Raw genomic sequence first — 24936 nt, forward strand, 5'->3', positions numbered from 1 at the left:
AATTACTAAATGTGATTAATGGCAGAGAGGAGTGTGAATTCTTTCTGCCTACTCTAATTTGCTAGGGACCTAATAGTTAGGAGACAATTTGTGACTTCAAGTATACTCTTTATCGCCTTCCTATGAAATATTGGTAATATATCGATTTCAAAATATATACAAACAACAAAGGGCAAAAGTATTTGCTCCTGATGTGTGCTGCGGTGCTGGTAAAGCAATTGATTTGAGACAATGGTCTCAACTCTAAAGCCAAGTACACACATTTATTTATCAATATACCGGGTGTGACTTAACGGTCAATGAAGTAGTGAAATTTTTGAAGGTGTATGTAGAAGAGACAAACAACGCTAAGTAATTTGACTTACCTGATACATGTACTGGTGGCAGATACTCGATAAAATAGTCAAAATGCGTGTAAGTTGGCCCGAACACCACTATTACAAAACAAAATGAGCTGTACAACATCTTTATTTAGTTACAAGAGGATGGCTAACACAAAAATGCAAGTTGCTTATGGGTTTCTATGAAACCAAAGTGAACCAGAACAAGACTGACCATCACTACCCATATTCCTCATCTTAAGAACCAAATGAACAACAATCCCACACAAAAAGCCCAATGCAGCACTAGACCCAACAAGTGAAACTGCAGTGCAAACAAGCACCACAAATGACTCTTCCTTAGTGTTCATATCTCTTGAACACATAGCTAATTCAATCCCAGCAAACAACAAAAGTACCCCTAAAACCCCAACAGGAAATTGTGTCAAAACTTTAACCATAGAGCTCCCTAAAACCAAGCCCAAAACCAACTTAGCCACACCAAGAAGTGCCACACACCCACCACTCCTGCCACCAAACTTGTATTGCCCTGCTAGCCCTCCAGCACCATGGCAACATGGCATTGCACCAAACCAACACCCTATTAGGTTCATCAACCCGACCGTCATGGATACCGAGGTAGCCGTGATTTCCCCTTTTTCCGGAAATAAATCTGTTGACAGTTTACACACTGCAATCACAGAGTTTAGTATAGATAAAGGGAGTTGAGGGATTGTACCCTTGATAAACCCTTGCTTCCAGGCCTGTTTGGAAATATTCACAACTTCAATTCTTGATGGACCAAATTTGAATCCTTTCACAGCTTGAGGCCCTCTTATAATAGCCAAAATAACACCTAACAAAAATATAAGACAAGCTGAAGGAAGAGAAAATATTACTTTCTTTACCCTTCTCCTTATATTACTTGTCTCTGTACTTTCTTGATTCTCAATTTGAGCTTCACCAGCCCCATTCACAATTACAATAAAAATAGCACAAATTAAAGCCAACAACAATCCATCCAACCCCAACCAATCCCTCTCCCCTTTAGATTTCGATTTCGCGAAATCTTGTACATTTTTTATGTACTTAACTGCAGTCATTGCAAATGATAAACCTTGTGCTAATTGAATTCCCCTAACAACAGAAAGTGGAATTAACCTATAAACAAGTTGCATTAACCCTGTAACACCTAACAGGAATAATATTCCAGCAGTGCAAATTCCAGCAGCCATTATTTCCGGTACGCCGAATTCAGGATTACTAATAGCTACAGCTGCAATAGATTTCATAGGCTGGACAGGCATTGGTATACCATATATAGCACCAGTAACAAAATTGTATACACCAGTGAATATTAATGTTGTACCAAGATTTAAGTCACTGGCCAGTGTTAAAGCCAAGACTATAGGTATATATGTGCCTAAATCACCCATTGCACCATTTAGTTCAGCCCATTTTGATCTGAAAATCAAATTTGCCTTCAATTTTCCTATGAAATTTGTTGATGGTTGTTGATCGGTTGACATTTCAGTGGCTTGGAAACGAGGATTATTTTCTTGAAGTGTGGACTCCATATGAATGAGTTTCTTGATATGCAAACACATGTACATGTATGTATATTTATAAAAGCGGGTAGTAGTTGGCTTAAAATAAATAATTAAATAGGAAAACTTTTGATGCTTCAGTTATTGATAAATTTTAGATTTGAATCTTTCTGATACATGATGCAACACATCTAACATTTAATTAATTAAAATGTGTGATTTTTATCCCTTTAAGTAAGAATTTTTTTTATATTTTTTATATTTTGACTATTTTTATAATGAAATTATCCTCAAATGTGGAATAACAATATACCATTAACGTAAAACAACGGCAATTAAATGGTGAAACCACTAGTAATTTGTGAATGTTTACAATTAAAGGGATTAATAGTGAACATTTTGATTAATTGAAGACTGAATAGGCTTAGTCAGATGTTGTAAGGATTAAAATCAGAATTTACTAATAACATAGAGATTAAAAATATCACGCAAGCTAATTAATGTCAACTTAGAGTAGCAAACGTCCTATCAAAGTGACGAAGGGCCATTATAAGATCCCATTTGAAGTAGAAGAATTGATGAGAGGTTGTTATAGAATGAGAGATATTTGCCTCTGAATGTGGAAACGGCATTATTCTTGCTTTTAAGTACCAAAGCTAATTATTAGGAATTTTGTTTGTTAGCAAAAGAGAGATGCAACAATAAAGAACAACTATATTGCTGGTGGGCAATGTGGACGTGGCCTGAGAAAGATATGGTATAGATTCGTAAGTTGAGTTTTTAATTTACACAGAAAGGTTACTTATAAAATAATAACAATAAATCCTTATAATAATTATTATGGTAACTTAATAAAAATAATACTTACGTGTTATTAGTTAAATAATATTAAAATGCAAAATATTCTTACATTGTAAGTGCATATAATGTAAATCCATATACGGTGGCTCATAATAAATTTTAGAGAATTCCATTTCCTGCAACTCATTTATACACTTTTTAGACTTGTGTTTATGTTTTTTTCCGTTTTTTAATATAATAATTTCAAAGCATTTCCCAGTAAACACCCGGAGGAAAAAAGAAACGGGAACACGATATTATTCTCGACCCTTTTTTTTTTTTTTTTTGCTTTTAAATAGGAACATCCAAATCTAATATTACCCAAACAATTTCCAGTAATTTAAGTTGATACGATTAAGCTAAAATAAAAATCAAACAATCAACCATGGGCAATAATGTGAAGGAAAGAGAGTACACGTTCTTATTCATCATCAAATTTGCCGACAAAAAGTTATAATTTAGTTCAAACGCTTCAAAACTTTAAAGCTCTGCGACGTCCAAAAAATATCCCACCCAAGAAATGCTTCTCTCGAGCTTGGCTTATACAAGAAAAACCCAGATACACAAGGAAAAATGGCACAACAAAATTTTTCAACAACAAAAGGCCGAAATTGAATTTCTGCAATAAATATCTTGACAATGCATCTGTCTTGATCGAGGCCGCAACGTAATTCTCCGCAATTAACTGCGCCTAGAGGATGACCAACTGGTCCTTGAGCCAGCACCAAATGAGGGCGGCTTTCGTTCATCACGCCCCCATCTATCAGATGGTCGATCGTCAGTCCTGCTGCCACTGCCCCACCTGTCAGTTTCGGGAGGTGGAGCCTGGCCTGCCACATCAGTTTTCTCTCTTCTGAACCTGGGCACGAATTTCCCGGGAGTAGGTGCAGCTGCTGCTGCTGCTGCGGGAGCAGTTGCTCCAGCTTCTGAGGGACGACCTACCGGCGAAGTCTCAGCAGGCCTTGATGACACAGGTGTGGATTTCCGCAAGACCTCCTCTCTCTCCAGCCTTTTCTTCTCTTCAAGTTCTAGCTCACGTTGCCTCTGCTTTTCTGCAATCGCATCTAACTTGGCCTTCCGTTCAGCTTCCTCTCTCTTCCGCTTCTCCACTTCTGCAGAATTCTCAAAACATTGTCATAGATGCTAAATTGATTACTAATAACAACTCAAAACGACCACCCAAAAAAGAAAAGGAAAAGGGGGAGATGGGGGAGAGGATAAAAGAACCTGAGGGGGATCAGTGTAGCTCCTAAACACTTGAGAGTTATATACCAGACAATAACACATGCACAAAAAGGACTTGCGAAGATAAGGCCAAATTACAAGCAGTATGCATAACCTCAATTTCAGCTAACCACATAAATAAGCAATCACAACAAAATGCTGCTGCTAAATAGAGCAGCCAAGATGAGCAGAAGCATAAACTTTTTGGTGAAACATACTTCAATGAATTGATAAATTCAATGCATAAAATGCATCTTTAACCAGAAGGATACCTTCACGTTTCCGCGCTTCCTCCTCTTCCTGCAACCTCTTCTGTTGTTCTTCCTCACTTCGCAGAAAGAATATCAGCTTCCTCCTAGTGTCCCTGTCCTGTTTCCTTGCCTGAATTATCTGGTTTATTCGTTCCTGTCTCTCCTGTTTCAAGCTATTGAATTCAACTTCCCTGCGGCTAACAACTCTTTCTTGGATTATTCTCTGCATACAATCAGGCCTATATCAGCTGATGGTGTAAGGCTAGCATGAATCAAGTGCAACCTATGTCATAACACCTTTTTTGACATAAACCATGAGTAATTTTGTCCCAAATGGCCAGTGTTTTAACAGAATTCAGTTAATTGAAGCAAATATTAAAGGCACTGCCCCTTTAAAAGCATAAGCTCAAAACCTCTGCTCGAAGATACTATCACATAATGCAACCAAATCAAAAAATTAAGATCAAGAGACCTTGTTCTCCAACATGCGGCCCAGCCTCCTCTTCTCTACAAGGTCCCCAGCATGCCGTTGTTTGCTCAATTCAATCTCTTGCTGCATAGATAGTTGTAAACCCAGATCTGTTAATCAACAGTTGACCAAAAAGAAGATACAAAAAGAAAAGCCAATTTTTCTGTCCCTTAAAATTTTTACGGAAAATGTGAAAGAATAGGTTATGGTGGTTTGGCCAAACACATGCCAATTTTATGCATACCTGCTGGTCACGCTCATGAAGAGCCGCCTCTTCAGCTAAACGCCGTTGAAATGCAGATTCAATAAGAGGCGCTGCTTCTTCTCTCTTCGCTCTCTCCAAATAATCCATTGTTTTGGCAAACTTCTGCAATTTTTTCTCCTTTTCCTGCCTCCCCCTGAGTTGCTCATTCAATGCCAACTCCATGATAACCTGTTTGGTCATCTTTTCCTGCACTTAGATTACCATTGGTAAGATTTTCCAATTAGAGATCTGAAAAACAACCAAAAAAGGTTTGTACGCACTCCATCTAAGACTGGTTTCTTCTTCCTCTTGCTGTGCTTTTCAGCTTCTTGAAGCATAGCTTGGGCCTCTTCGAGTTCTCGGTCCTCTATCTCTTTCAGAATCCTTTGGTTCCTTCTTTGCTCTAGCTCAGCAGCAACCCTTTTTTTCTCGGCCTCTTCAGTCATCTTCTGATGTTCTCGCCTCTTTGAATCTTCCACTCGTTCCTTCAAGAAAATGTCAACAGAAGTTCATCAACCAAGAAAACAATGATAGGAAGAAACTCCAACACCCTCAAGAAGAGAATACCTTTTCCAAGAGTAAACGCTCTTGCTCTTCTTTGCGTTTCTCAATTATGGACTTCCGCGCCAGGAGTCTCTTGTGCTCCTTCTCCACTATCTCTGCCAAATTAGAGAGGGCATCCCCAAGCTTGGCAACTTTCTTCGCAGGGGGATAGATCATTAACCTTGCCTTGCTAAGGGATTCAGCAAAAAGTGACAAGTGATCCCGAAGTCCTTCAGCCTCAATACTCTGGAAACAAAAATATAAATAGAAGTGTGGCAAATCATTCTACTATTTCTATCTCCGCGTAAGGCAAAAGAAAGGATAAAACAAATCGATCCCGAAACAAACAAAAAACAAAAAAAGAGTCAAAATTGAAGAAGAGGAAAAGGCTGGGTCTGGCCCTCCACCCCCTAGCCTTCCAAGAAAAAGCTGCTAAGCATGACAGAGTATATGCCAAGAAGATGCACCAAGAATAGCATACATAACTTCATTGGGATTACAGAAATCCTTTCACATAAGTATTTCGGAAAACACACACAGAAATGTTCTGCAACACTTGTTCAATGTATTAAACCACAGAGATATAAGGCTAAACTTTACAAAGAACAGAAGAAACTTCTCAATTGATGCCACATCCCCATGTCCCAAAATCCAGAAGCAGCAAAAGCGCTAAGCTGCTAAAACAACTCCTCAGAACTCTCCTACACCATTCAACCCACATTCGATCAAGCAAGCAAGATACGTAGTTGTGCTAGCTTGAGGGTTTGACTGAAACTTAAAGACGCCCAATTTACAGAGCAAGAACTTAAGATGAAGCCCAAAAATTTGATCCCAGCTATATCTTTACTTTCTCCTCTGGGAAAGGAGGTTTTGTTGTTCATGTGTAGCAAAACTTACAAGATGTAAATTACCAGAGTGTTAGAAAACAAAACAAGGAAAATGTTAGTAGTGAACTAACCCAAAGATTTTATTTAAATAGGGAGAAGAAATCATGTAGTTCAGCACACATAATTATAAGTCGGACAGGATATCAAGTGAACTAAGCCAAATATTTTATTTACATAGGGAGAAGAAATCATGTAGTTCTGCACACATAATTATAAGTTGTCAGGATATCTCACAACCAACATAGAAGCACAGAGAAGAGGAACATCCAGTGAACACAATTGTACCTGTTTACCGAAGAAGACAGCACCACTAATGTGATCCACTTTAATGGCTACAAAATTATGTCTAACAGCATCCACAGAAATCTTCTCAATAGCAGCAAAGTCAAAGAATGGAATCATCTTAGACAGGTTACCGATCTGGATTGTCTGGTACACCTGAGAAACCTGTAAACATAAAAAGAAGCAAAATAACCATACTGTGAGTTAGTTAAAATGTAAGACAAAATGTCAAATAACAAAGGACTCTAAAGATAAACGCAAGAACCTGCTGGAGCAACCTCAGAGTAGCAAGTTTTTCCAATGCTGGAACATACTGGAACAGTTGCACTTCAGGAACTGAAGAAGCCGAAGATAGCTTACCACCAAACTTCGAGATTTTGTTCAATAAGGGTTGCACTTTCAGTGCCAGATCCAAAGGAAGAAACTCATGTTCTAACAGATGATAAAGATCTTTTACTTCTTGGGTGACACAGGCCATCACACCTTTGGACACCTGTATCCATGAAAAGAAATTAAGAAAAACAAACGGAACTGCAAGACAATTACAGAATTAAAAATGGAAGATTAATCAAACAGTACGACACGAGGTTCATCTGTACAAGTACATAAAGTCATTTACAACCCCCCATCCCCACCCCCAACACACACACCCAAAAAAAAAAATTGAGGAGCATATCCTTTTATATATTAAATTCAAAAAAACACCAATGTGCAAAAATCTAAAAGAACTTAGTTGGAGACTAGCTTACCAATTCCGAGAGAATTGATGACCGGGAAAACTGAAAACAGAAAGGAAACAAAGGAGAGAAATTAAAAACAAAGACAAATGTTATATAAGAAACCAACACTGATTTACCGCATCTCTATTTTTTTAAAAAAAAATAAAAAATTACCTCTTCTCTTTTCTCTGCTCTGGGTTCAACATCAAAGCTGATGAGATTGGCCACCCTCAAACGCCTCTCCTTCTCATTTTCAAGCTCCAGATGGGATGCACCATATAACTGATCATAAGGAGACACTGACAGTGCAGCTAAAACAACAGATGATGCTATTAACTGCAAATCCTTCTGGCTTAAGTTCTTATTGAAACTCTTTTGAAGAGAGAAGAGTTTGAGCCAGGCATAAGCATGATAAAGATGATTTGACGACATCCTGAATATTTCTGTTAGCTTGCCATAGTACACAACCATCAAAGATGGTTTAGGGGTTTTCTTGACCATGCACATCAATCCATAGATGTCTTCAATAGAACGAAAGGCTTCCTGCATAATGTCCAAATAAAAAGGTGACAAACAAATCCATGCACCTCAAAGCAAGCTCAAAAGGCCATTGCAAGTGTGTGAAAGTTCTACGCCTATCCAATAAGAATATGTATATGCTAAGAGAGGAACTAATAGAAACCTGCCAAAGTCCAAGTTCTGTTGCAACTTTCAGTTGCTCAATTCTTGTGTCCAGATACAACTGTAGGCTTTCTGGAACCGACAGATCCGGACGGTCCCTCTGGTCTCTCCACTTGTTAAGATTTGCCAGATGATTCCGTATGATTTCACAAAGTCGACGAAACTCTGTTGTACGTTTGTACTGCTTACAGAACTGAAAGGCACGGTGTGCCGTCATCTGGGCATATCAAGAGAACTTACTTCAATTTCATTTGTTGCACCAACAAAATATATGCTTAAAATTCAATTGGTACGAATATAGAAATTATTGTCAACACTCAACAACTGTGCAGCAATCTCAAATGGCACACTGGACAAACAGGAATTAGGTGTAACATTTAAGTTGCAAAAAAGATCTCATATGATTTTAAACAAACATAGAAAATACCAGAGAAACAGCTATCTGATTAAACAATTTATGGTGTCAGATGGAAGCCCAGCGCATCAAGATAAGTTTACGCAATCAGCAGTAAATGAATAAGGATTGTTTTTCTGACAAGAAGCAAATAAAATCATAGTGCATGCGGACTACCGACTCAAAAGTAAAAAAGGGCAGCCCGGTGCACAAAGTGGGAGCGTTGGCAGGGTCGGGGAAAGGGCCGTACCCCAAGGGTGTGATGTAGACAGCCTACCCTAATGAAAGCATTACTGGCTGGTTCAGGGTAGCCACTGACTCAAAAGTAAACAAGAAAAAGAAAGAGGATAAACAACCTACTAATTTTTACAGTGACAAGGTCCGAGGGATTTGAAGCGAAAATAAAAGAAGCGAACAAGTGAAGCACAGAGTTTAGAGAAGATTATATAACATACATGAATTTAGCTACCATTAATAATCAAATTGCGATTAAAACAACTAATCTCAATATACAGTAGCGTAATATTGATCCAACTCCTGAGTTGAGATTCAAAGAATCGCCACTTCTCATTTGGATCACTGTGCGCATTATTGTTGGAAGCACATACTTCAATGAAGTGCCTCACTTTGCATTGATTAATCACTTTAAGAGACGAAGCAATGGTTTTTAATAACATTGAAACAACTTGCTCAGTAACCTACTATCTAACAAGATACTGAAAAGTCAGGATACTCAAATCCCTCATTTGCCGACATAAACACAGTATGATGTTGACTCCAAAATCCTAGACGAAAAGGAAAATAACAAAGAAAGAAAGAAACGGAGAGGGGTACTTACAGCATACAGAGCCTCCAACCTTGAGTTATTGCGCAAGATCTCTAGAACAGTTCTATATGTCTCCCACAAGAACTTAAACCAGGGCGTGACCAGTTCACGATCAGATCTATCTTTTCCTTTCTCCCCACTAACATAACTCAACATAAGATCTTCAGGTCTTTTATCAGCTTCTAAATCTTCCACATCCAGAGCTTCCTCTAAGGCCTGTGCTTGATTGCGAGCCAGTTCAGCTCGTTCAGTGGCTAAATGCATAAAATGCTTTATCACCTCCTCCAGTGAATTAATGTTCACTTGTTGACAGACAATACGATATTGAATTAGGCCATCCTTGGCAAACCTCCCCCTTCTCATGTCAACACATAACTCTACATACTTGAACATTATTTTCTCATGTGTCTTTTGCCATGCTCTATACCTCCTTGATGTAATAAGATCATGAAGTGCTTGCAAGGCTTCTTGCTTTTGCCCAACATTAATCAGCTCTGCAGCAGAAAAATAAGCTCAGCAATGATTAAAGAGAACAAGCTTTTGATTGACCAATACAACCAATATAGCAACCTCAAGACATATGGACAGAGGTGCTGCAGTTTTCGGAAGTCTCTGCTTGTAACTCTTCTACATATGAGACTTTTCAGACACCTAAAATTTACTAAATGCTCCGTTGTCCCCCCCCCCCCCCCCAACCCCACCACTAGCCACCCCAAAAAAGGAATTACTGGGAAAATGGGGATAGATGTGACACCCTGCCTCACCAACAACCATTCACAGATCCCAGCGCAGCCATTTGAGATAATGTCATATATTGATGTGACTAGCTACGTGTCTTCCACTCACTAAGACAATTGGAATAACAATTTGACTAGCAGAGAAATACAGTTATTACTTCTATTAAATGGAACTAAAAGAACGGGATGATGACAGAAACAACTAACCTTCCGCTCGCTTCAAAGCATTCTCAGGTTTGGCAAAAGTCGCCATTGTGAGGATCTAGAAAACTAGACCTTTCACCTGAAGATGAGCAGTTAGATGAGACAAAATTAGGCAAGATCTTCCAACTAGAAATAACAATAATATGACATTAAATACTTGAATAACGTGTCAAGGAATTGCTAAGACAAAATCCTATCAATGAGCCAAAGGGAGAAGCAGAAAAGTTACTGTCTTTTTGCTAAAAACAAATAACACTCATTGTTTTGAAACATAAAAGAGTTCTTTGTAATCTTTCCCTGGATGAAAAAACTGAAGGCACCAGAGGTTTTGCAGAATTACAGAAAACTAAGAAGTTTAGAACAGAATAAGTACTAAAAAAACTCTTATCGCTCCATGTAGTAGAAGTACAACAACTATTTTCTTGCCTTCTCAGATTTTGCAATTCAAAGAAAAACACAAACTTTCTGCAAGACAGATACAATCTCAATTCTCATGCAAATCCCCACACAGCTACAAGATGAACATTATTCAATAATCAACTACGCCTCAATCCCAAGCTAGTTGTGGTAGGACATACGAACAGTCTATACAATTCTGCTCCATCTGGGTGATTTCATTCCAATACTAGTAAATAATGTATTTTGAAAACAAATTATGGTTCTCTAAATCTCTCACTTATCCCTACACTAAACAAGATGAAAAAGATCATTCCCCTGAAAGAATGACATCACCAAACTCCAATGTCATAAGCCTGCGCCATCAACACCTTAATTACAACAAAAATTTCTCATAAACTAAGATGCAAATTCATCTCCAACAACAACAACAACAGGCCCAGTAGAGTCCCACAATGTGGGGTCTGGGGAGGGTAGAGTGTACGCAGACCTTACCCCCAACTTGAAAGGTAGGGAGGCTGTTTCCGAAAGACCCTCGGCTCAAGAGAGAAAACAAGACAAAAAGTCAGATAGGGACAAGCATATCAAAAACAATATGAAAACGAGGAATAACAAAAGCGAGAAAGTCATGATAGAACAGTCCGGAAAGAAAGGAGCATTAGCTACCATAGATATATAAGATAATCGAAGTACAAGGCCCAACAAATATAAGCAGAAATCAAATGGCAATTAATGAATGAGCAAAACTACAACTACTAGGATGAAAGGATAAGCAACCTAGCCTTCTATCCTAATCTGAGTCCTCCACAACCTCCTATCTAAGGATGCAAATTCATCTCCAAATCTGAAAATTTACCGCACAACTTCAAGGCAAAATAGTCATCAAAAAAAAAAAAAAAAAAAAGTAACTAATCCAAATGCATTATATGCATTGTTGATGCACATAAACTTACCAAGAGTTCTCTATGCTAAAACCTCCAATTACTAACAAATAATAATTTAAAAAGGGCGAACAACGAAAATTACTCATAAACTAAGATACAAATTCAACTCCAAATCTGAAAATTTACCGCACAACCTCAAGGAAAAACATTCATTAAAAAAAAAACGATCCAAATGCATTATATTAATGTTGATGCACATACTCGTATCAAAAGTTCACTATGCTAAAACCTCCATTTATCAACCAAAAAATAGGACGAACAAATAGAGTAACATGTGAAAACAAGTAAAATCACTATGCAACTTCATAAAAATCAGAGAAATTACTATATAAAGTTACTCATAAACTAGGATGAAAATTCAATTTCAAATTGAAAAATTTACTGCACAAACTCAAGGCAAAATATTCATTAAAAAAACAAAAATTACTGATCCAAATGCATTATATTCATGTTGATGCACATACTCGTATAGACAGTTCTAGATGCTAAGACTTCCAATTACTAATAAAAATAATTTAAAAAAAGGACGAACAACGAAAATTTACCACACAACGTCAAGGCAAAATATTCATAAGGAAAAAAAACAAAAATTACTGATATAAATGCATTATATGCATCAATTATGCACATACTCGTATCGAGAGTTCTCTATACTAAAACCTCCATTAATCAACCAAAACATAATCAAAAAACAGGACGAACAAACAGGTTAACATGTGAATACAAGCAACGTCGTTTAGCAATTTTATGATAAAATTAGAGAAATCAATATATACCTGGATTTAGATGTATTTAACCGAGCGCTAATATATTTTTGACCTAAAACCTGCGAAGAAGAAGCTAAAAGGATGAGATAGTGGGGTTTATTGTATCCTCGTTATATAAGGACCGGGTAATATTGTGTAATGTTTATGTTAGCTCCGGTTCAATTAAACCCGGTTTTCCTTACCTCTTAAAATTAGAATTTAAAACACACAAATATAGTTTCCTTTCGCACACATAAATCTCATTTCAGGCTGCGATTTATCATTTGGTGCTACTGGTAAGTGAGTCCTATTTGTAAACGTTTTAAATAGGGAAAATAACACTCTTTCGTTTGGTAGGTAGCCAAAATTATCCCGAGATTATAATTCGGGATTAATTTATTCCATTTCTTAGAATTATTTTATTCATCTTCCAGATAGGATAAAAAAATCTCACCCTTAGAATTAGGTTTCATTTTGTATCGTGTTTGGTATGCCTTCTATCAAACACGGTACAAAAAATTAATGTTGGATATCCCAGTCAGGGGCGGACCTATGTAGAAATTTTGGGTGCTCCGGCACCCATTAAATTCAGTTACGGAATGTATAACTGTATAGAAAATATAAAGGAAACAGATATAAATAGTTAATAGAGCACCCCCGAATTCAAAATTCCTGGATCCAGCACCCCCGAACTCAAAATCCTGGGTCCGCCTCTGATCCCAGTCTATACCATGCACCAAACGACCCCAAATTTGTCTATTGGGAGAAAATATTTATTCGAAATGTCCCATATTTTTAAATATTATCCGAAATGACCGTTCTATACATTATTTTACACTTTTACATAATGTTGATAAGCTATGTGCCGTAAGGGGTCGATAAGTTGGAATATCCCAGCACTAATTTTTGTACCATGTTTGGTAGAAGGTATATAATTAATCCTGAGATAAATTTATACCTTGTACCAAACAAAGTATAAAATGCATCCCATGGTATAAGCTGGGATATACCTTCTTATACCACTTATCCCGAGACTATTTTATACCATCTCCTAGATGGTATAAAATAGTCCCAAGATATGGGATAAATTAGTCCCGGAATTATAGTCTCGGGATAATTTTGGCCATGCACCAAACGACCACTAAGTGTATAATATTGTATATCGTGTGTATAAGCAATAGTGTAAAAAATGATTATGCGGATGTAAATTATAAATATGGCTACGTGAATGTAATATTTTATACTGAATTGTATATTATTGAAATTATCTCTTTCAAATATGCATCTTTTATCTATTCATCTTACAAAAAAAAAATTATCTATTCATAATTTAAACTTCCCAGTTCCTTTAGTTCCTGATTTCTTCAGGTAAATTTAAATCTCATCTCAAGATAATTTATTTTAAATTTATAGTGGTCGTTTGGTGCATGACCAAAATTATCCCGGGATTATAATCCCGGGACTAATTTATTCCATATCTTGGGACTATTTTATACCATCTCCTAGATGGTATAAAATAGTCTTAGGATAAGTGGGATATCGCAGCTTATACCATGGGATGCATTTTATACTTTGTTTAGTACAAAGTATAAATTTATTATACCTTCTACCAAACACGGTACAAAAAATTTGTGCTGGGATATCCCAGCTTATACCATGCACCAAACGACCCCATAGTATATTGATACAGGTTCTACCCATACTAAACTTAAATTGATTAAGTTTTCCCAAAAAATGTGATATAGACTTCTACAATCTTGAATTTAGCAATGTATCTTTATAAACTTTAATACTAAATAAAAACATTAAATATAATAGATTATTCGACAAAATTCTATAAGTTTCCTCAAGTGTTAATTTGTAGCGGTCTTGTCACACTCAACAAAGAAAATAGCAGTTTAAATAATATCTTTGATTATCTTAAGAATTAAATTTAAAACTGACATTCAAAAGAGTGAAGTATATTTTTATAACAAAGAAATACTTGCTTGATTGTTTTTTTTTCCTGAAATGATCGGCATTATTGTTACTGAGCTAGATTAAAATGGATAATATGCTTGAGGAAAAGGAGGTGTATAATAAAATGGGCGTAAGATCCAACATTAAGCTATAACAATATTATTGTCTTTCAAAAATATAGTGATAAAATGTAAGCGCTAATTTTTATTTTTATTTTTATATATATTATCAATGTGATAATAATTTGCTTACATAATTAATATCATAATTTAATTTTAATCCTCGAAATACCCATATACATACCTAAGTACATATTATTTCACCATGTGTCTTCTTATGTTGCTCCTTAATATTTGTTCGTGGCATCAGTTTTTAAAATGGATTTAGTTTCTTCCTCAGTCTAAGGCATAAATTTGCTCTTTTTATAAGTTAGTAGCATAATCTATATGATCTTAGAAAAAGTGAAATACGTGGTTAATGCGAGGTAACAGATGGAGAGGAAAGAGGAAAAGTAAGAATATGAGCTCTTCATTTCATGGCACGTAGTCGTAGTATGTGAGAGCCTGATATGGGACTTGAGGCTTTTGGTGAAGGGTAAAACAGGCAAAGAGCAAACGTTTATACAAATAGTTAAGGCGAAAAGCTCTTTCAGCAAATGAATTTGACCAAAATAATAAGCGGCACCTAAAATGGCGAAAATGCCCTCAGGAGGAAGCACACATGTTGACTGAGAGGTGTGTGCTAACTCCCTCCTAAGGCATCATTTGGTATGATGGATAAGCAAAAATAGTTCTGAGATAAAAATTTAGTATCATCTTATCCCACGTTTGGTTGAAATAAAATCACGGGATAACTAATCCCGGAATTAGTTATCCCGGTATTAGAGTGTTATTTTATCCCACATAGAGGGTGGAATAACAATCCCGGATAACTTGTTCCCCAACCAAACGAGCACTTATAGTATAGTAGAACTATTATTGTAACTTCTATTTTCCGTTTCTAGGCGAATTAGGTTAATTGATGTTTCTCTCCAACCAAGTAACAAACCACAAAGTATTTCTTTGTGATAATAATTTTTATAATCCTAAACTATTCTTACCATAATAAATGATTAATTATTTTATTAAGAAAATTAATTGCATATGTTATTACAGTTTGAATTTAGCATTAAAAACTTATTTAACTCTCCATGCTATAATTAGTGATTACACATATCAATCAATTCCATTCACTTAATGGCCTTCTAACTTAATAATTTCTTTTAGACTTTCTATTAACTTATTTATGTGTTGGATATACTTATGAAAACTTATACACATACACTTTTTAAAAGAGAGTTATCAATCGTTAAATCAAGATATGAATTCTATTAAAAAATGTAAATGATACTAAATCACTTAATATTTGCCTCCGTTGAGATTTAAACATAGCTAAAATTTTATAGTTCTCAACCCACTTCGTTGGCCACTGAGCCATTCCCTCTCGGATGCTTGCCTTTGCCTCCGCTAGAATTAAATCATGAGACTTCATATTCTCAATCCGCTTCATTTGGCACTACGCCACACCCAGATTGTTTGTCCTGAATGTTTGTTTGAAGGGACCAAACGGTTCAAAGGTTAAGGTTTTTGTTTGCAAGGCGAATTTATTTTTCTGTCCTTCGATACTTTGCACAAAATGAAGGCAATGATATTGCTCTCATTAGTCTCTTCTCCAATTATACCAGAACCTGAATAGATAACAGGATATTTAAATAAATCCCACATTAATAAGCAAAACCAGTCTCTTATTTTCCTTGTCCCCACTCTTTGTTAATGTTCTTTGTTCCATTCCTTGTCCCTCTCTTGCCCTTTTAACCAAATACGATTTACAAAATTAGCTGCTAGTTGCATTCATATACTTCAATTTCAGCTTAGACCTTTAGTATAATCAATTAGTAGAAGACTTAATAAACGAGGGTAAAACGAAAGATCAAAATCTACCACTAATAAATCAATGTTATGGATCATGTTAAAGTATCAATATTAATGTGCACTGAATAAGCCAATACAAGGGCATCACCAAAAAATGCTTTCTACGATGTATTGGAAAAAAGAACGAAGTATCTCATTGAATTGTAAATGTTCTTATAACGATGGATTCATAGTTTGAAGAAGCATCTCTAAAAGTGAAATCTTCAGTTGTTATTAACATCTTCTCAAACTCCAGAACAAGAATCTCACGGTAAGATGTCAATCAAACTTCAAAAAACAATTTAGAACGTGTCCTATCATTCACAACTGATACATATTAGCTCGTAGAATCAAGCGACAAGTGAAACACTCAGATCAGTGAATTTTAAGAAAATAAAATGCATCTTATATTAGATCAGCATAAAGCTCGTTCAGAATCAAATAGAACATATACTATTGCACTTGGCACCGATATCATCTCTAGCCAAGTTTTTGTCCCACAAGCTATAAACATTTACTTAAGATGATTGCATCAGGATTCTTCCTTAACAGATCTATCTGATTTCTAATCATCCATACCTAATTCGCCCGGCTTTTAATTACATCAAGTCCCATTTCAGTCGGATCAGTAGCCTGCAACTCGACCTGAATTCCATCTAGCTCTCTCTTGAATCTGTCCTTTGAACTGGCATAGATCATCTTGCTTCTCACTTTTGCTGTGTCAGGAGACCTTACAAAAGAAAAACCACAAATGAGACAAAAGTGTCTCTTATAATATCCATTAAAATACATAGGAACATTTAGTATTAATACCATGCGATGAAAAAGATCCTGCTTTTTTGGCAATTTTCCTTAGTCACAAAGTCAAAATCATAGACAGCATATCTGCATTCATCAGCAGGAAGACTTTCAGCAAAGTCTTCGTAGCTTTGAGTTGGCTCACCAACTTTTTCAACCACAACCTGTTTTTGCTTCTCTTCTATCTTGAAAACAATAAATCGGTGAGTTCTTTTTGCTTTCAGCTCCAAGAACCTTAACTTGCAGTCATCATGCACGGCCATTCCAGATGCTGCGTTGGCCTATAGCATGAACAATATCACATCCCCCAATCATGTTAGAAATTTTCCATATTCAAATTGATCACACGAGCATCTATAGCAAAATGATTCTAATCCATTTTTAAAAAGTGTAGAATATTGTTGGAAAGGATATTGAAGATAAATTTCCATTGTGCCTAGTTGATCAATCAAGAACATAGAAACCAGTTCAAATTCGAATTCTGTTCTGTTTCTTTTTAAAGGCATAAATATCGTGAACCCCACTTTTTCTCCCTTTGGTGACTCGAATCCCAATCTCATGGTTGCCGGTGGAGAATCAGTTTCATTAGGTTATGCCTCACTTATCATGTCATTACATTACGATGCAGCAGCAATTTTATCTATGTCTGAACGCCATACAGAATAACACCTATCTTACCCATTTCTTTCATTAATAAATTTTTTGTTAAAGGAAGTGAGGAGAAAGGAGGGGTAAAGGTTCAACAAGATCTTGGCAACAAATGCTAGCGAAGACATCATAACCATGATGTCTCGGATTAAAAAAATATATAAAAAAAAAGGCGTTTTCTTCCTATCTTTCCAAGCTTTGGTGGCCACAGCTGGCTGGTATAGACCAGCTTGCGCGCACCTCCACTAATTCCACGGGATACCTGTCAATCCCCCACCAGCAACAGCTACCCGGTCGGTAACTCTGTTCACCAATACTAGAACAGATGGGAAAAAACCACCTAGTATTTTTGTCTTTACTGGGAATTGAAACCTGAGACCTCGTGATGCTCTTGACCACAAGACCCACACCCTTGAGGACAACATGGCTATTTTAGCCAGGAAATAGCTTGGATTATCCTCCAAAAAGGAAAAAAAAAAAAAAAAAACTGTAATCATTAAGCAGGAATAGGAAGAGACCATTCAGCATATTCATTATAGAGTTAACTAGGATCCATTCTAGTTACATCATTTCATAAGGTCCAGCACATCTTTAATTTTTACCTCGCAGTATTCAAGTTATACAGGAACAACATTTCAAAAGACAAAAATCCTAGAAAAAAAAAATAATCAGTTTGAAAGCATACAAGTCCATGTCCCTAGAGTGAAAATTAAATGATCTGTAACACAGTATACCTGCTGATTAAAGACTTTTCAGCTACCCCCAGATAAAAACAAATCAGAAATTTTCAATTAAAAGAACACCCCAAAGTAATCAAACACTAGCTGATCACACAAATTTCTACAAAAATCACAATTTAGGTGAACACCCAAATAGCTTCTCTTATCAGATAAATCACATAAACCACAAAAAAAGAACACACAAGACACACAACACAAAAACAAAAAAGAAGAGGCCGACAACCTTAGCAGTGAAACTAAATATTTTTTTCAAAAATATGAAAGACTGACCGTTTTGTTTGTGTGTTGATTTTGAAGGAGAATCAAAATTCAGAATAACTGAGTTTGCGTGTAGTTTACAAGGAAGGAAAGAGCTCTTCTTATACTAAGTGGTTGTCGTGTCGATTCTGTGTTTTGTGGGTGTGGGTTAAGAGCATATTTGTACGTGCTTATGCCTACAAGTCAAAAAAAAAAATGGACAGTCTAACTTATTTTTTTAGCTTATAAACTGTTTGAACCTTATAAGCTGCTTTAGATAAGCTAAGTCAAATGGGCCTAATTATTTTTTTGATCTTATTTTAAGCACAAAACGACTTTAAACTGTCAGTCAAATACTCAAAAAAGCTGAAAACAGCTTATAAGCAACTTATAAGCCAATCCAAATGGGCTCTAAAGCAATGGCTTTGCGCCGCGTAAATCTTTTTAAGTAGAAAGTCGGCATTATTATTATTTGAATCGAGAAGTCGACATTATTTGTATTTTCATTATTCCGGAATAAGTTATTTCGTTGGGTCGTTATTCCACTCTTAATCTAGGATAAAAATAATATACATTATGGGGATTTCATTATTCCGGAATAAGTTATTTCGTTGGGTCGTTATTCCACTCTTAATCTAGGATAAAAATAATATACAGTATGGGGATAGCTATTAATTTCGTGATTTTATCCCAATCAATTGTGGGATAAATTCATCCCAAATTTAATCACAAGATTAATTATCTCTTATCAATCTTACCAAACGAGCCATTACATTTTATTTGACCAAACATTTAGAATCAACTTATGTTGAAAAGTGTTTTTAGAAAGAAAAAAATGGCTAGGAGCAGTTAGTTGATTAAATAAAAAATATTTTTAAACATCAATTGTTGTTTGGCCAAGCTTTAAAAAGTGATCCTAAGTGTATTTTTTCAAAATATTTTTGTAAAAAGTACATTTGTGAAAAAAATTATTTTGTTAGCTTCTGAAAAACAACTGTTGTTACTCTGAAAAAACACTTACTAATTTTTTTGCATAAATTTGATCAAACACCTCACTTTGACAAAACTTAGCCAAACAAGCTTTAGTTGTTGTTTACAAATAAATCTAGTGTTGTGTATGAGGTAAAGTATTAGTATGTTTTAGACCAAAAGAATAATCTTATGCAATAAAGTTTTTAAGGACACACATCAAATTCCAGCTCATAAATAGATGTTGGTTCTAACATCATTGATTTTTATTTCTATTTAAACATTACATATTCTAATTTAATTATTCTGGTTAAGAGCACGTTGAGAAACAGTTTTTGTAAGAACAAAGCTTAGCTTGAGGTAGCCGAGCCGAACTAAATAGGATATTTGTATTACAAAAAGTAAATTACTTTCTCTAGATAAAAAAAAAAGTGTACACTTAGCCAGAGGCGGATTTAAGATTTGAAGGTGGCAGGTGCCACAATTTTCTTCAATGTATATTTTGTTACGATCGTGTATTTGGGTCGGATCCATCTCTTTTTAGTTTACTGGGGCCGATTTAATAACTTTTTTCTTATTTATAAATATGAAAATTACATCTCAAAAATCAAGAAACGAACATAATTAACATCTTAAACAAGGAATCACACTTATTAACACCCATTAACAACATAAGTAAAATTAACATTTTCACCAAGGGACTTGCATCTTTTATGTATATTAAAAAATGAATTTGCACTAGTAAAATAACATCTTCAATAAGGGAATTGCACCAATCAAAATAAGAAAAATAATAGAAAAATTCTTGATAGGTAAATACACCCCATAATTAAATGTAGAATTAGATAACCTACAAGTTCTAAAAAATAAATCATAAATTTCATGTTTTTTTTTTAAGCAGTGCTTATGAAATTTCCATCACAATTTAAGTAATAAAGTGATTTAAATTGAATTTAACAATTATCGAATGGCATAAATTTTTATAATACAGTCCCTCCATCCATTTTCATTTGTCTATTATACTAAAAATATATGTCCACTTTTACTTGTATAAGTTATATACTTTGAAAAATCAAGACATAATTTACCATTTTATACTTATTTTACCCTTATTATTAAGTACTCCAATTCATTTCTCATTTTATTTATTGCTTATTAAGGGTGTCCCATGTCACGACCCAAACCGATGAGCCGTGACAAGTGTCTGACTTGTAACGACCAAACATCCCTAAATACTTATCTGAAACATACTGAACATCAAAGCCCATAAATGGCATAAACTGATCTCATAAAAGGGAACATCAGAACTCTGTACAATCTGCACATATATATATATACACACACAAAACATGCGGAAAAACAGTGCAAGCTAGCTAGGTTGCTACATACACTGTACACAAAAGAATAGGAGCCGACAGGGCTACATCATCTGACTAATACATCCAACTGTCTACAGACCTCTACTAGAATGAAAACTGTAGAAAGGACGGGACAGGGCCCCGTCATACCCATCTATATACATCTCAAAAGAATGGCCTACCAAAACAGACTGCAACTCTGGATCAAATGGAGTGCACTGATCTCTGCTGGATAAGGGTCCTACTAAGCTGGACCACCTCCCTGTACCTGCGGGCATGAACGCAGTCCCCGAGCAACGGGGAGTCAGTACGGATAATGTACTGAGTATGTAAGGCAACATATATGAATGATGTATAGAAATCATGAATAAGATCTGACTCATAAGCTGAAATAACTATCTGCATGTATCTGTATAAACTAGTATATGTCTGTATCTGACTAAATCTGTATGTCGGAAAGCATGGACATGCATCTATATACATATATACCTAGTGGGTACACACCTCATTGTCACATCACAGGCCATACCTTCACCCTCTGTCAAGTGTGCCTTTCACCTGTGGATATATATATATATATATATATATATATATATCCCAACATCATAGGCCTCTCATGGACCACTCATAGGCCACACCTTCACCCCTTGTCAAGTGTGCCTTTCACATATAAAACATAACTGTCACACCCTAACCTTACTAGGGTGTGATGGGCACCCGACCTTTATTTAAGGCCGAGCGAACCCACAGATACTTATTGCACATATAATCTCTTTGGATTCTTAAATCAAATACAAATGAAATTCATCGTAAATACTTTCAAATCAAACAAATCGGTAATCATATATATAACTTTTATCATAACACAAATGACACATCGGCTGATGGAGCCGCTTACAGAACTGACAACCAATACCCACAACACTGTCTGCAAAGTCTCTAACATTAATCAGACATCATAGCACATATACTCTGACTCGGCAGTACTCCAGGAACAAGTGGAGCTTGCCAACTTCACTGGAACATCTTTTGTAATATCTTCCACTCATCTGGGCGTACCTGCGTGGCATGAAAACGCAGCCCCCGAAGAAAGGGGGTCAGTACGGAATATGTACTGAGCATGTAAGGCATGGAACACAGAAAAGAGAGAATCATAACCGAAACAAAGATTTACCAGAATCAAGTATGAACTTTTGAAACATCAAAGCACTTGCCTTTTGAGATGAAAATCATGTATGCCATCAAAAATCGTAAATGAAAATCACGTATGCCATAATCGTATATCATATATCATGTATCATATAACGTGCCCTGGCCCTCAGTGAGAGACACGGTGAATCATGTATCACATATCATATATCATATATCGTATAACGTGCCCCGACCCTCAGTGAGGGACGCGGTGAATGAAATCATGTATGTCAATATCATGTATCAAATGTGCATGTAACGTGCCCCGGCCCTCGGTGAGGGACGCGGTGAATCATATATCACGTATCATATATGCATGTAACGTGCCCCAGCCCTATTTTGCGGAACGCGGTGAATAGAGTCATCATATGCCATCCTGGCCACCGCCCCGTCATCATATCATATATAACGTGCCCCGGTCCGCAAGTGAGAGAGGAGTACGCACGAGAACATATCCTGGCCCGGGCTCAGTGAAATCCAAACAGAAGCTTGCACGAACAGAGTAGTGCGAAACCATATGCACACAAATCAAGTCTCATAGATACGTACACTTACTGACATCTGAAGGCTCAGAACAAGTTTCAGGTCAATCCGACTTTGTATGAGAAAGTTACAAACGTCTGGAATACAGAGCGTTCTATAAGCATTTTAGAGCAAATCTGAGATCTTTTCCGAAGGATAGGGACATTATGACTCATTAAATTCTTTCAGAAACAAAACTCTTTATACTTATCTCGTTACTAAATCGTATAACAAACTGGGTCATACCAGACATACTTATATCAGAAGTGAATCAGAATCATAGGCAGACTCGGAACATATTAAATAGAACTTCAGAAAGAAATCTCTTCCAGATATCATATGGATCAAATCAAATATAACTTTTATAATCATATGTACATATCAAAATATATTAAGGACTCAATGGAATAGTTAAACGTACCATCATTTGGAAATCAAAATGTTAATCATACCAATTGTCTTTCGAGTGCCATTCAGAAACATATCAAACAAAACTTTGGACATTTGCGCATACAGAACTCTTAGGGAAAAAACTCAGAATTCAAGAGTAGAATTTTCCCAAAGTGCATATCATATCATACCTTATGTGGCTCTAGGACATGCCAAAGAAAGAAAAGGGTAAGCCTTACATACCTGTTCCACCTCTTATTGGCTATGCTTATGTGTCCGAGCTCGTAAGTCTACATTTAAGATGATTCACACTAATGTTAGCCTTTTCATCGTACATTTGTACCATACTTCAAATTATACTATTTTATATTCTGCCGAAAATCGGGCAGCATCTCCCCTGTTTATATGCCTAGCCCAAATTCTCAATCCAGCAACCAACAACAACAACAACAATTCCAACATCAATTATAATGTTTCCAATTCCAAAATATCTCATAAAACAGCCCACACGCTGTTTTCCAACTTTTACAACTAATTAACTCAGTATACAATCATTTAATCATGCTTTCTTCGTAAATAATCTCATATTAATACAAGTAGAAAGAGATTCATACCTTTCTCCCTTTATTATTGTTGTATCTTCCCTTTTTCACCTTAGTTTTATGCCACAACGCACCGCCATACGATTTTGCAGCGAAAACTATACGCTATCCGGACTGGAATTGGGAAATTATACCTGGTTTGGGCTAAAAAGTGGGCGTGGAAATGTTGGGGAATTTTCCAGAAAATTTAGGAGGTTTTTGAGTGTATTTGCTGGAAAAAAAAATGGGGGTTTACCCCTTTTTATAAGGTTCTGGGTTCGGCCCAGTCAGGAAATTTAACCCTTTAGGCGCGTTCGCACAGAGTTAAATTTCCTGACTGGACGTTCGTTCAGTAAAAAGGTCATAACTCCTGATCCCAATATCGTGTGAGGGACCACGACCTATGTTTGAAAAGTTCTTTCAATTATCTACAACTTTTATTTCTGGGAATTTTCCCAAATTCCAAAATTATAATGCCGATTTTGCCCCTTGAAGTCAGATCATCCAAAAATGTTTCCTTAAATCGTCCTTTTAGAGGGCTTATGCCCATTTTTGGCTTAAGGGTCCTTCTTAGGACTTGCTCAACTTTCTATATACTATTCATATGTCTCTTCACACGTCTTTTATAAGACTCTAACATGTGGGTCCCACTTAGCTCGCAGCGGCAAGGGCTTTTCGTCAAATAACCTATGGACTAATTCACACCATATGATCTCCAAATGTCATATATATGTTATTATTACCTCCTTATAACACAACCTTCATTACGAACTTGATTCTCGAATTTTTGTTCAGCGCATTCGCACCACGTGGGGGCGCGTTCGCGCTGTATCGGTCCTTTGGCCTTCTGCGCGTTCGCGCCACTCGCTGGCGCGTTCGCGCAGACCATTTTTTTTTCTGGCTTGCCCATCCAACTTGTAATGTCCATATTTCCTTACCCTGATGTCCGATTGAGGAGCCGCTTGTTCCGTTGGAAACTAGACTTTCCGAACTTCACTTTAAACTTTTGTTTTACTTCAAAACTCTTAATATACTAGAACATATCATTTCTTCCATTTATACCAAAATTTTCGTATCAGACCTTGCCTAACTTTCTTTCAAAGCCTCGGAAGCTTAACCTCCTTAACCCTGGCGTAACTTTACTCTCCCTTTGGCCCATACTAAGCCGTCTACAGTTTTGCTAACGTGAAATTTTTTCGGGGTGTAACAATAACATCATAGTTCACACCCTCACCCCTTGTCAAGTGTGCCTTTCACTTGTACCCCCTGGGAACTGAAAGTGAATGCATAGTACAAGTAAAACTGAACAACAAGATTCTCCAAACAATATAATAACAATT

The 24936-nt window shown here is 36.3% G+C and overlaps 3 protein-coding genes across 3 annotated transcripts; all 3 read right to left on the bottom strand.

Moving 5' to 3' along the window:
- Positions 1 to 391: 391 nt before the first annotated feature.
- Positions 392 to 2024, bottom strand: LOC132607056 (molybdate transporter 1). Its single transcript, XM_060320846.1, has one exon. It carries the CDS (start codon positions 1931 to 1933, stop codon positions 512 to 514), a length of 1422 nt encoding a protein of 473 aa, XP_060176829.1. The 5' UTR covers positions 1934 to 2024; the 3' UTR covers positions 392 to 511.
- A 1081-nt stretch (positions 2025 to 3105) lies between these two features.
- On the bottom strand, positions 3106 to 12528 carry LOC132607057 (eukaryotic translation initiation factor 3 subunit A-like). Its single transcript, XM_060320847.1, has 15 exons — positions 12458 to 12528; positions 12285 to 12334; positions 10172 to 10247; positions 9240 to 9721; positions 8009 to 8224; positions 7501 to 7869; positions 7357 to 7386; positions 6873 to 7100; positions 6611 to 6772; positions 5463 to 5684; positions 5177 to 5380; positions 4896 to 5102; positions 4655 to 4735; positions 4204 to 4405; positions 3106 to 3819 (listed from the first exon to the last, which is right to left on the bottom strand). Exons 3-15 carry the CDS (start codon positions 10215 to 10217, stop codon positions 3389 to 3391), a joined length of 2880 nt encoding a protein of 959 aa, XP_060176830.1. The 5' UTR covers positions 10218 to 10247; positions 12285 to 12334; positions 12458 to 12528; the 3' UTR covers positions 3106 to 3388.
- A 4017-nt stretch (positions 12529 to 16545) lies between these two features.
- Positions 16546 to 18776, bottom strand: LOC132607058 (actin-depolymerizing factor 1-like). The gene is made up of 3 exons (XM_060320848.1): positions 18619 to 18776; positions 16976 to 17241; positions 16546 to 16892 (listed from the first exon to the last, which is right to left on the bottom strand). Exons 2-3 carry the CDS (start codon positions 17221 to 17223, stop codon positions 16742 to 16744), a joined length of 399 nt encoding a protein of 132 aa, XP_060176831.1. The 5' UTR covers positions 17224 to 17241; positions 18619 to 18776; the 3' UTR covers positions 16546 to 16741.
- Between the last annotated feature and the right edge of the window lie 6160 nt (positions 18777 to 24936).

Source organism: Lycium barbarum, chromosome 8, assembly GCF_019175385.1.
Source record: "Lycium barbarum isolate Lr01 chromosome 8, ASM1917538v2, whole genome shotgun sequence".
Lineage (NCBI taxonomy): Eukaryota > Viridiplantae > Streptophyta > Magnoliopsida > Solanales > Solanaceae > Lycium > Lycium barbarum.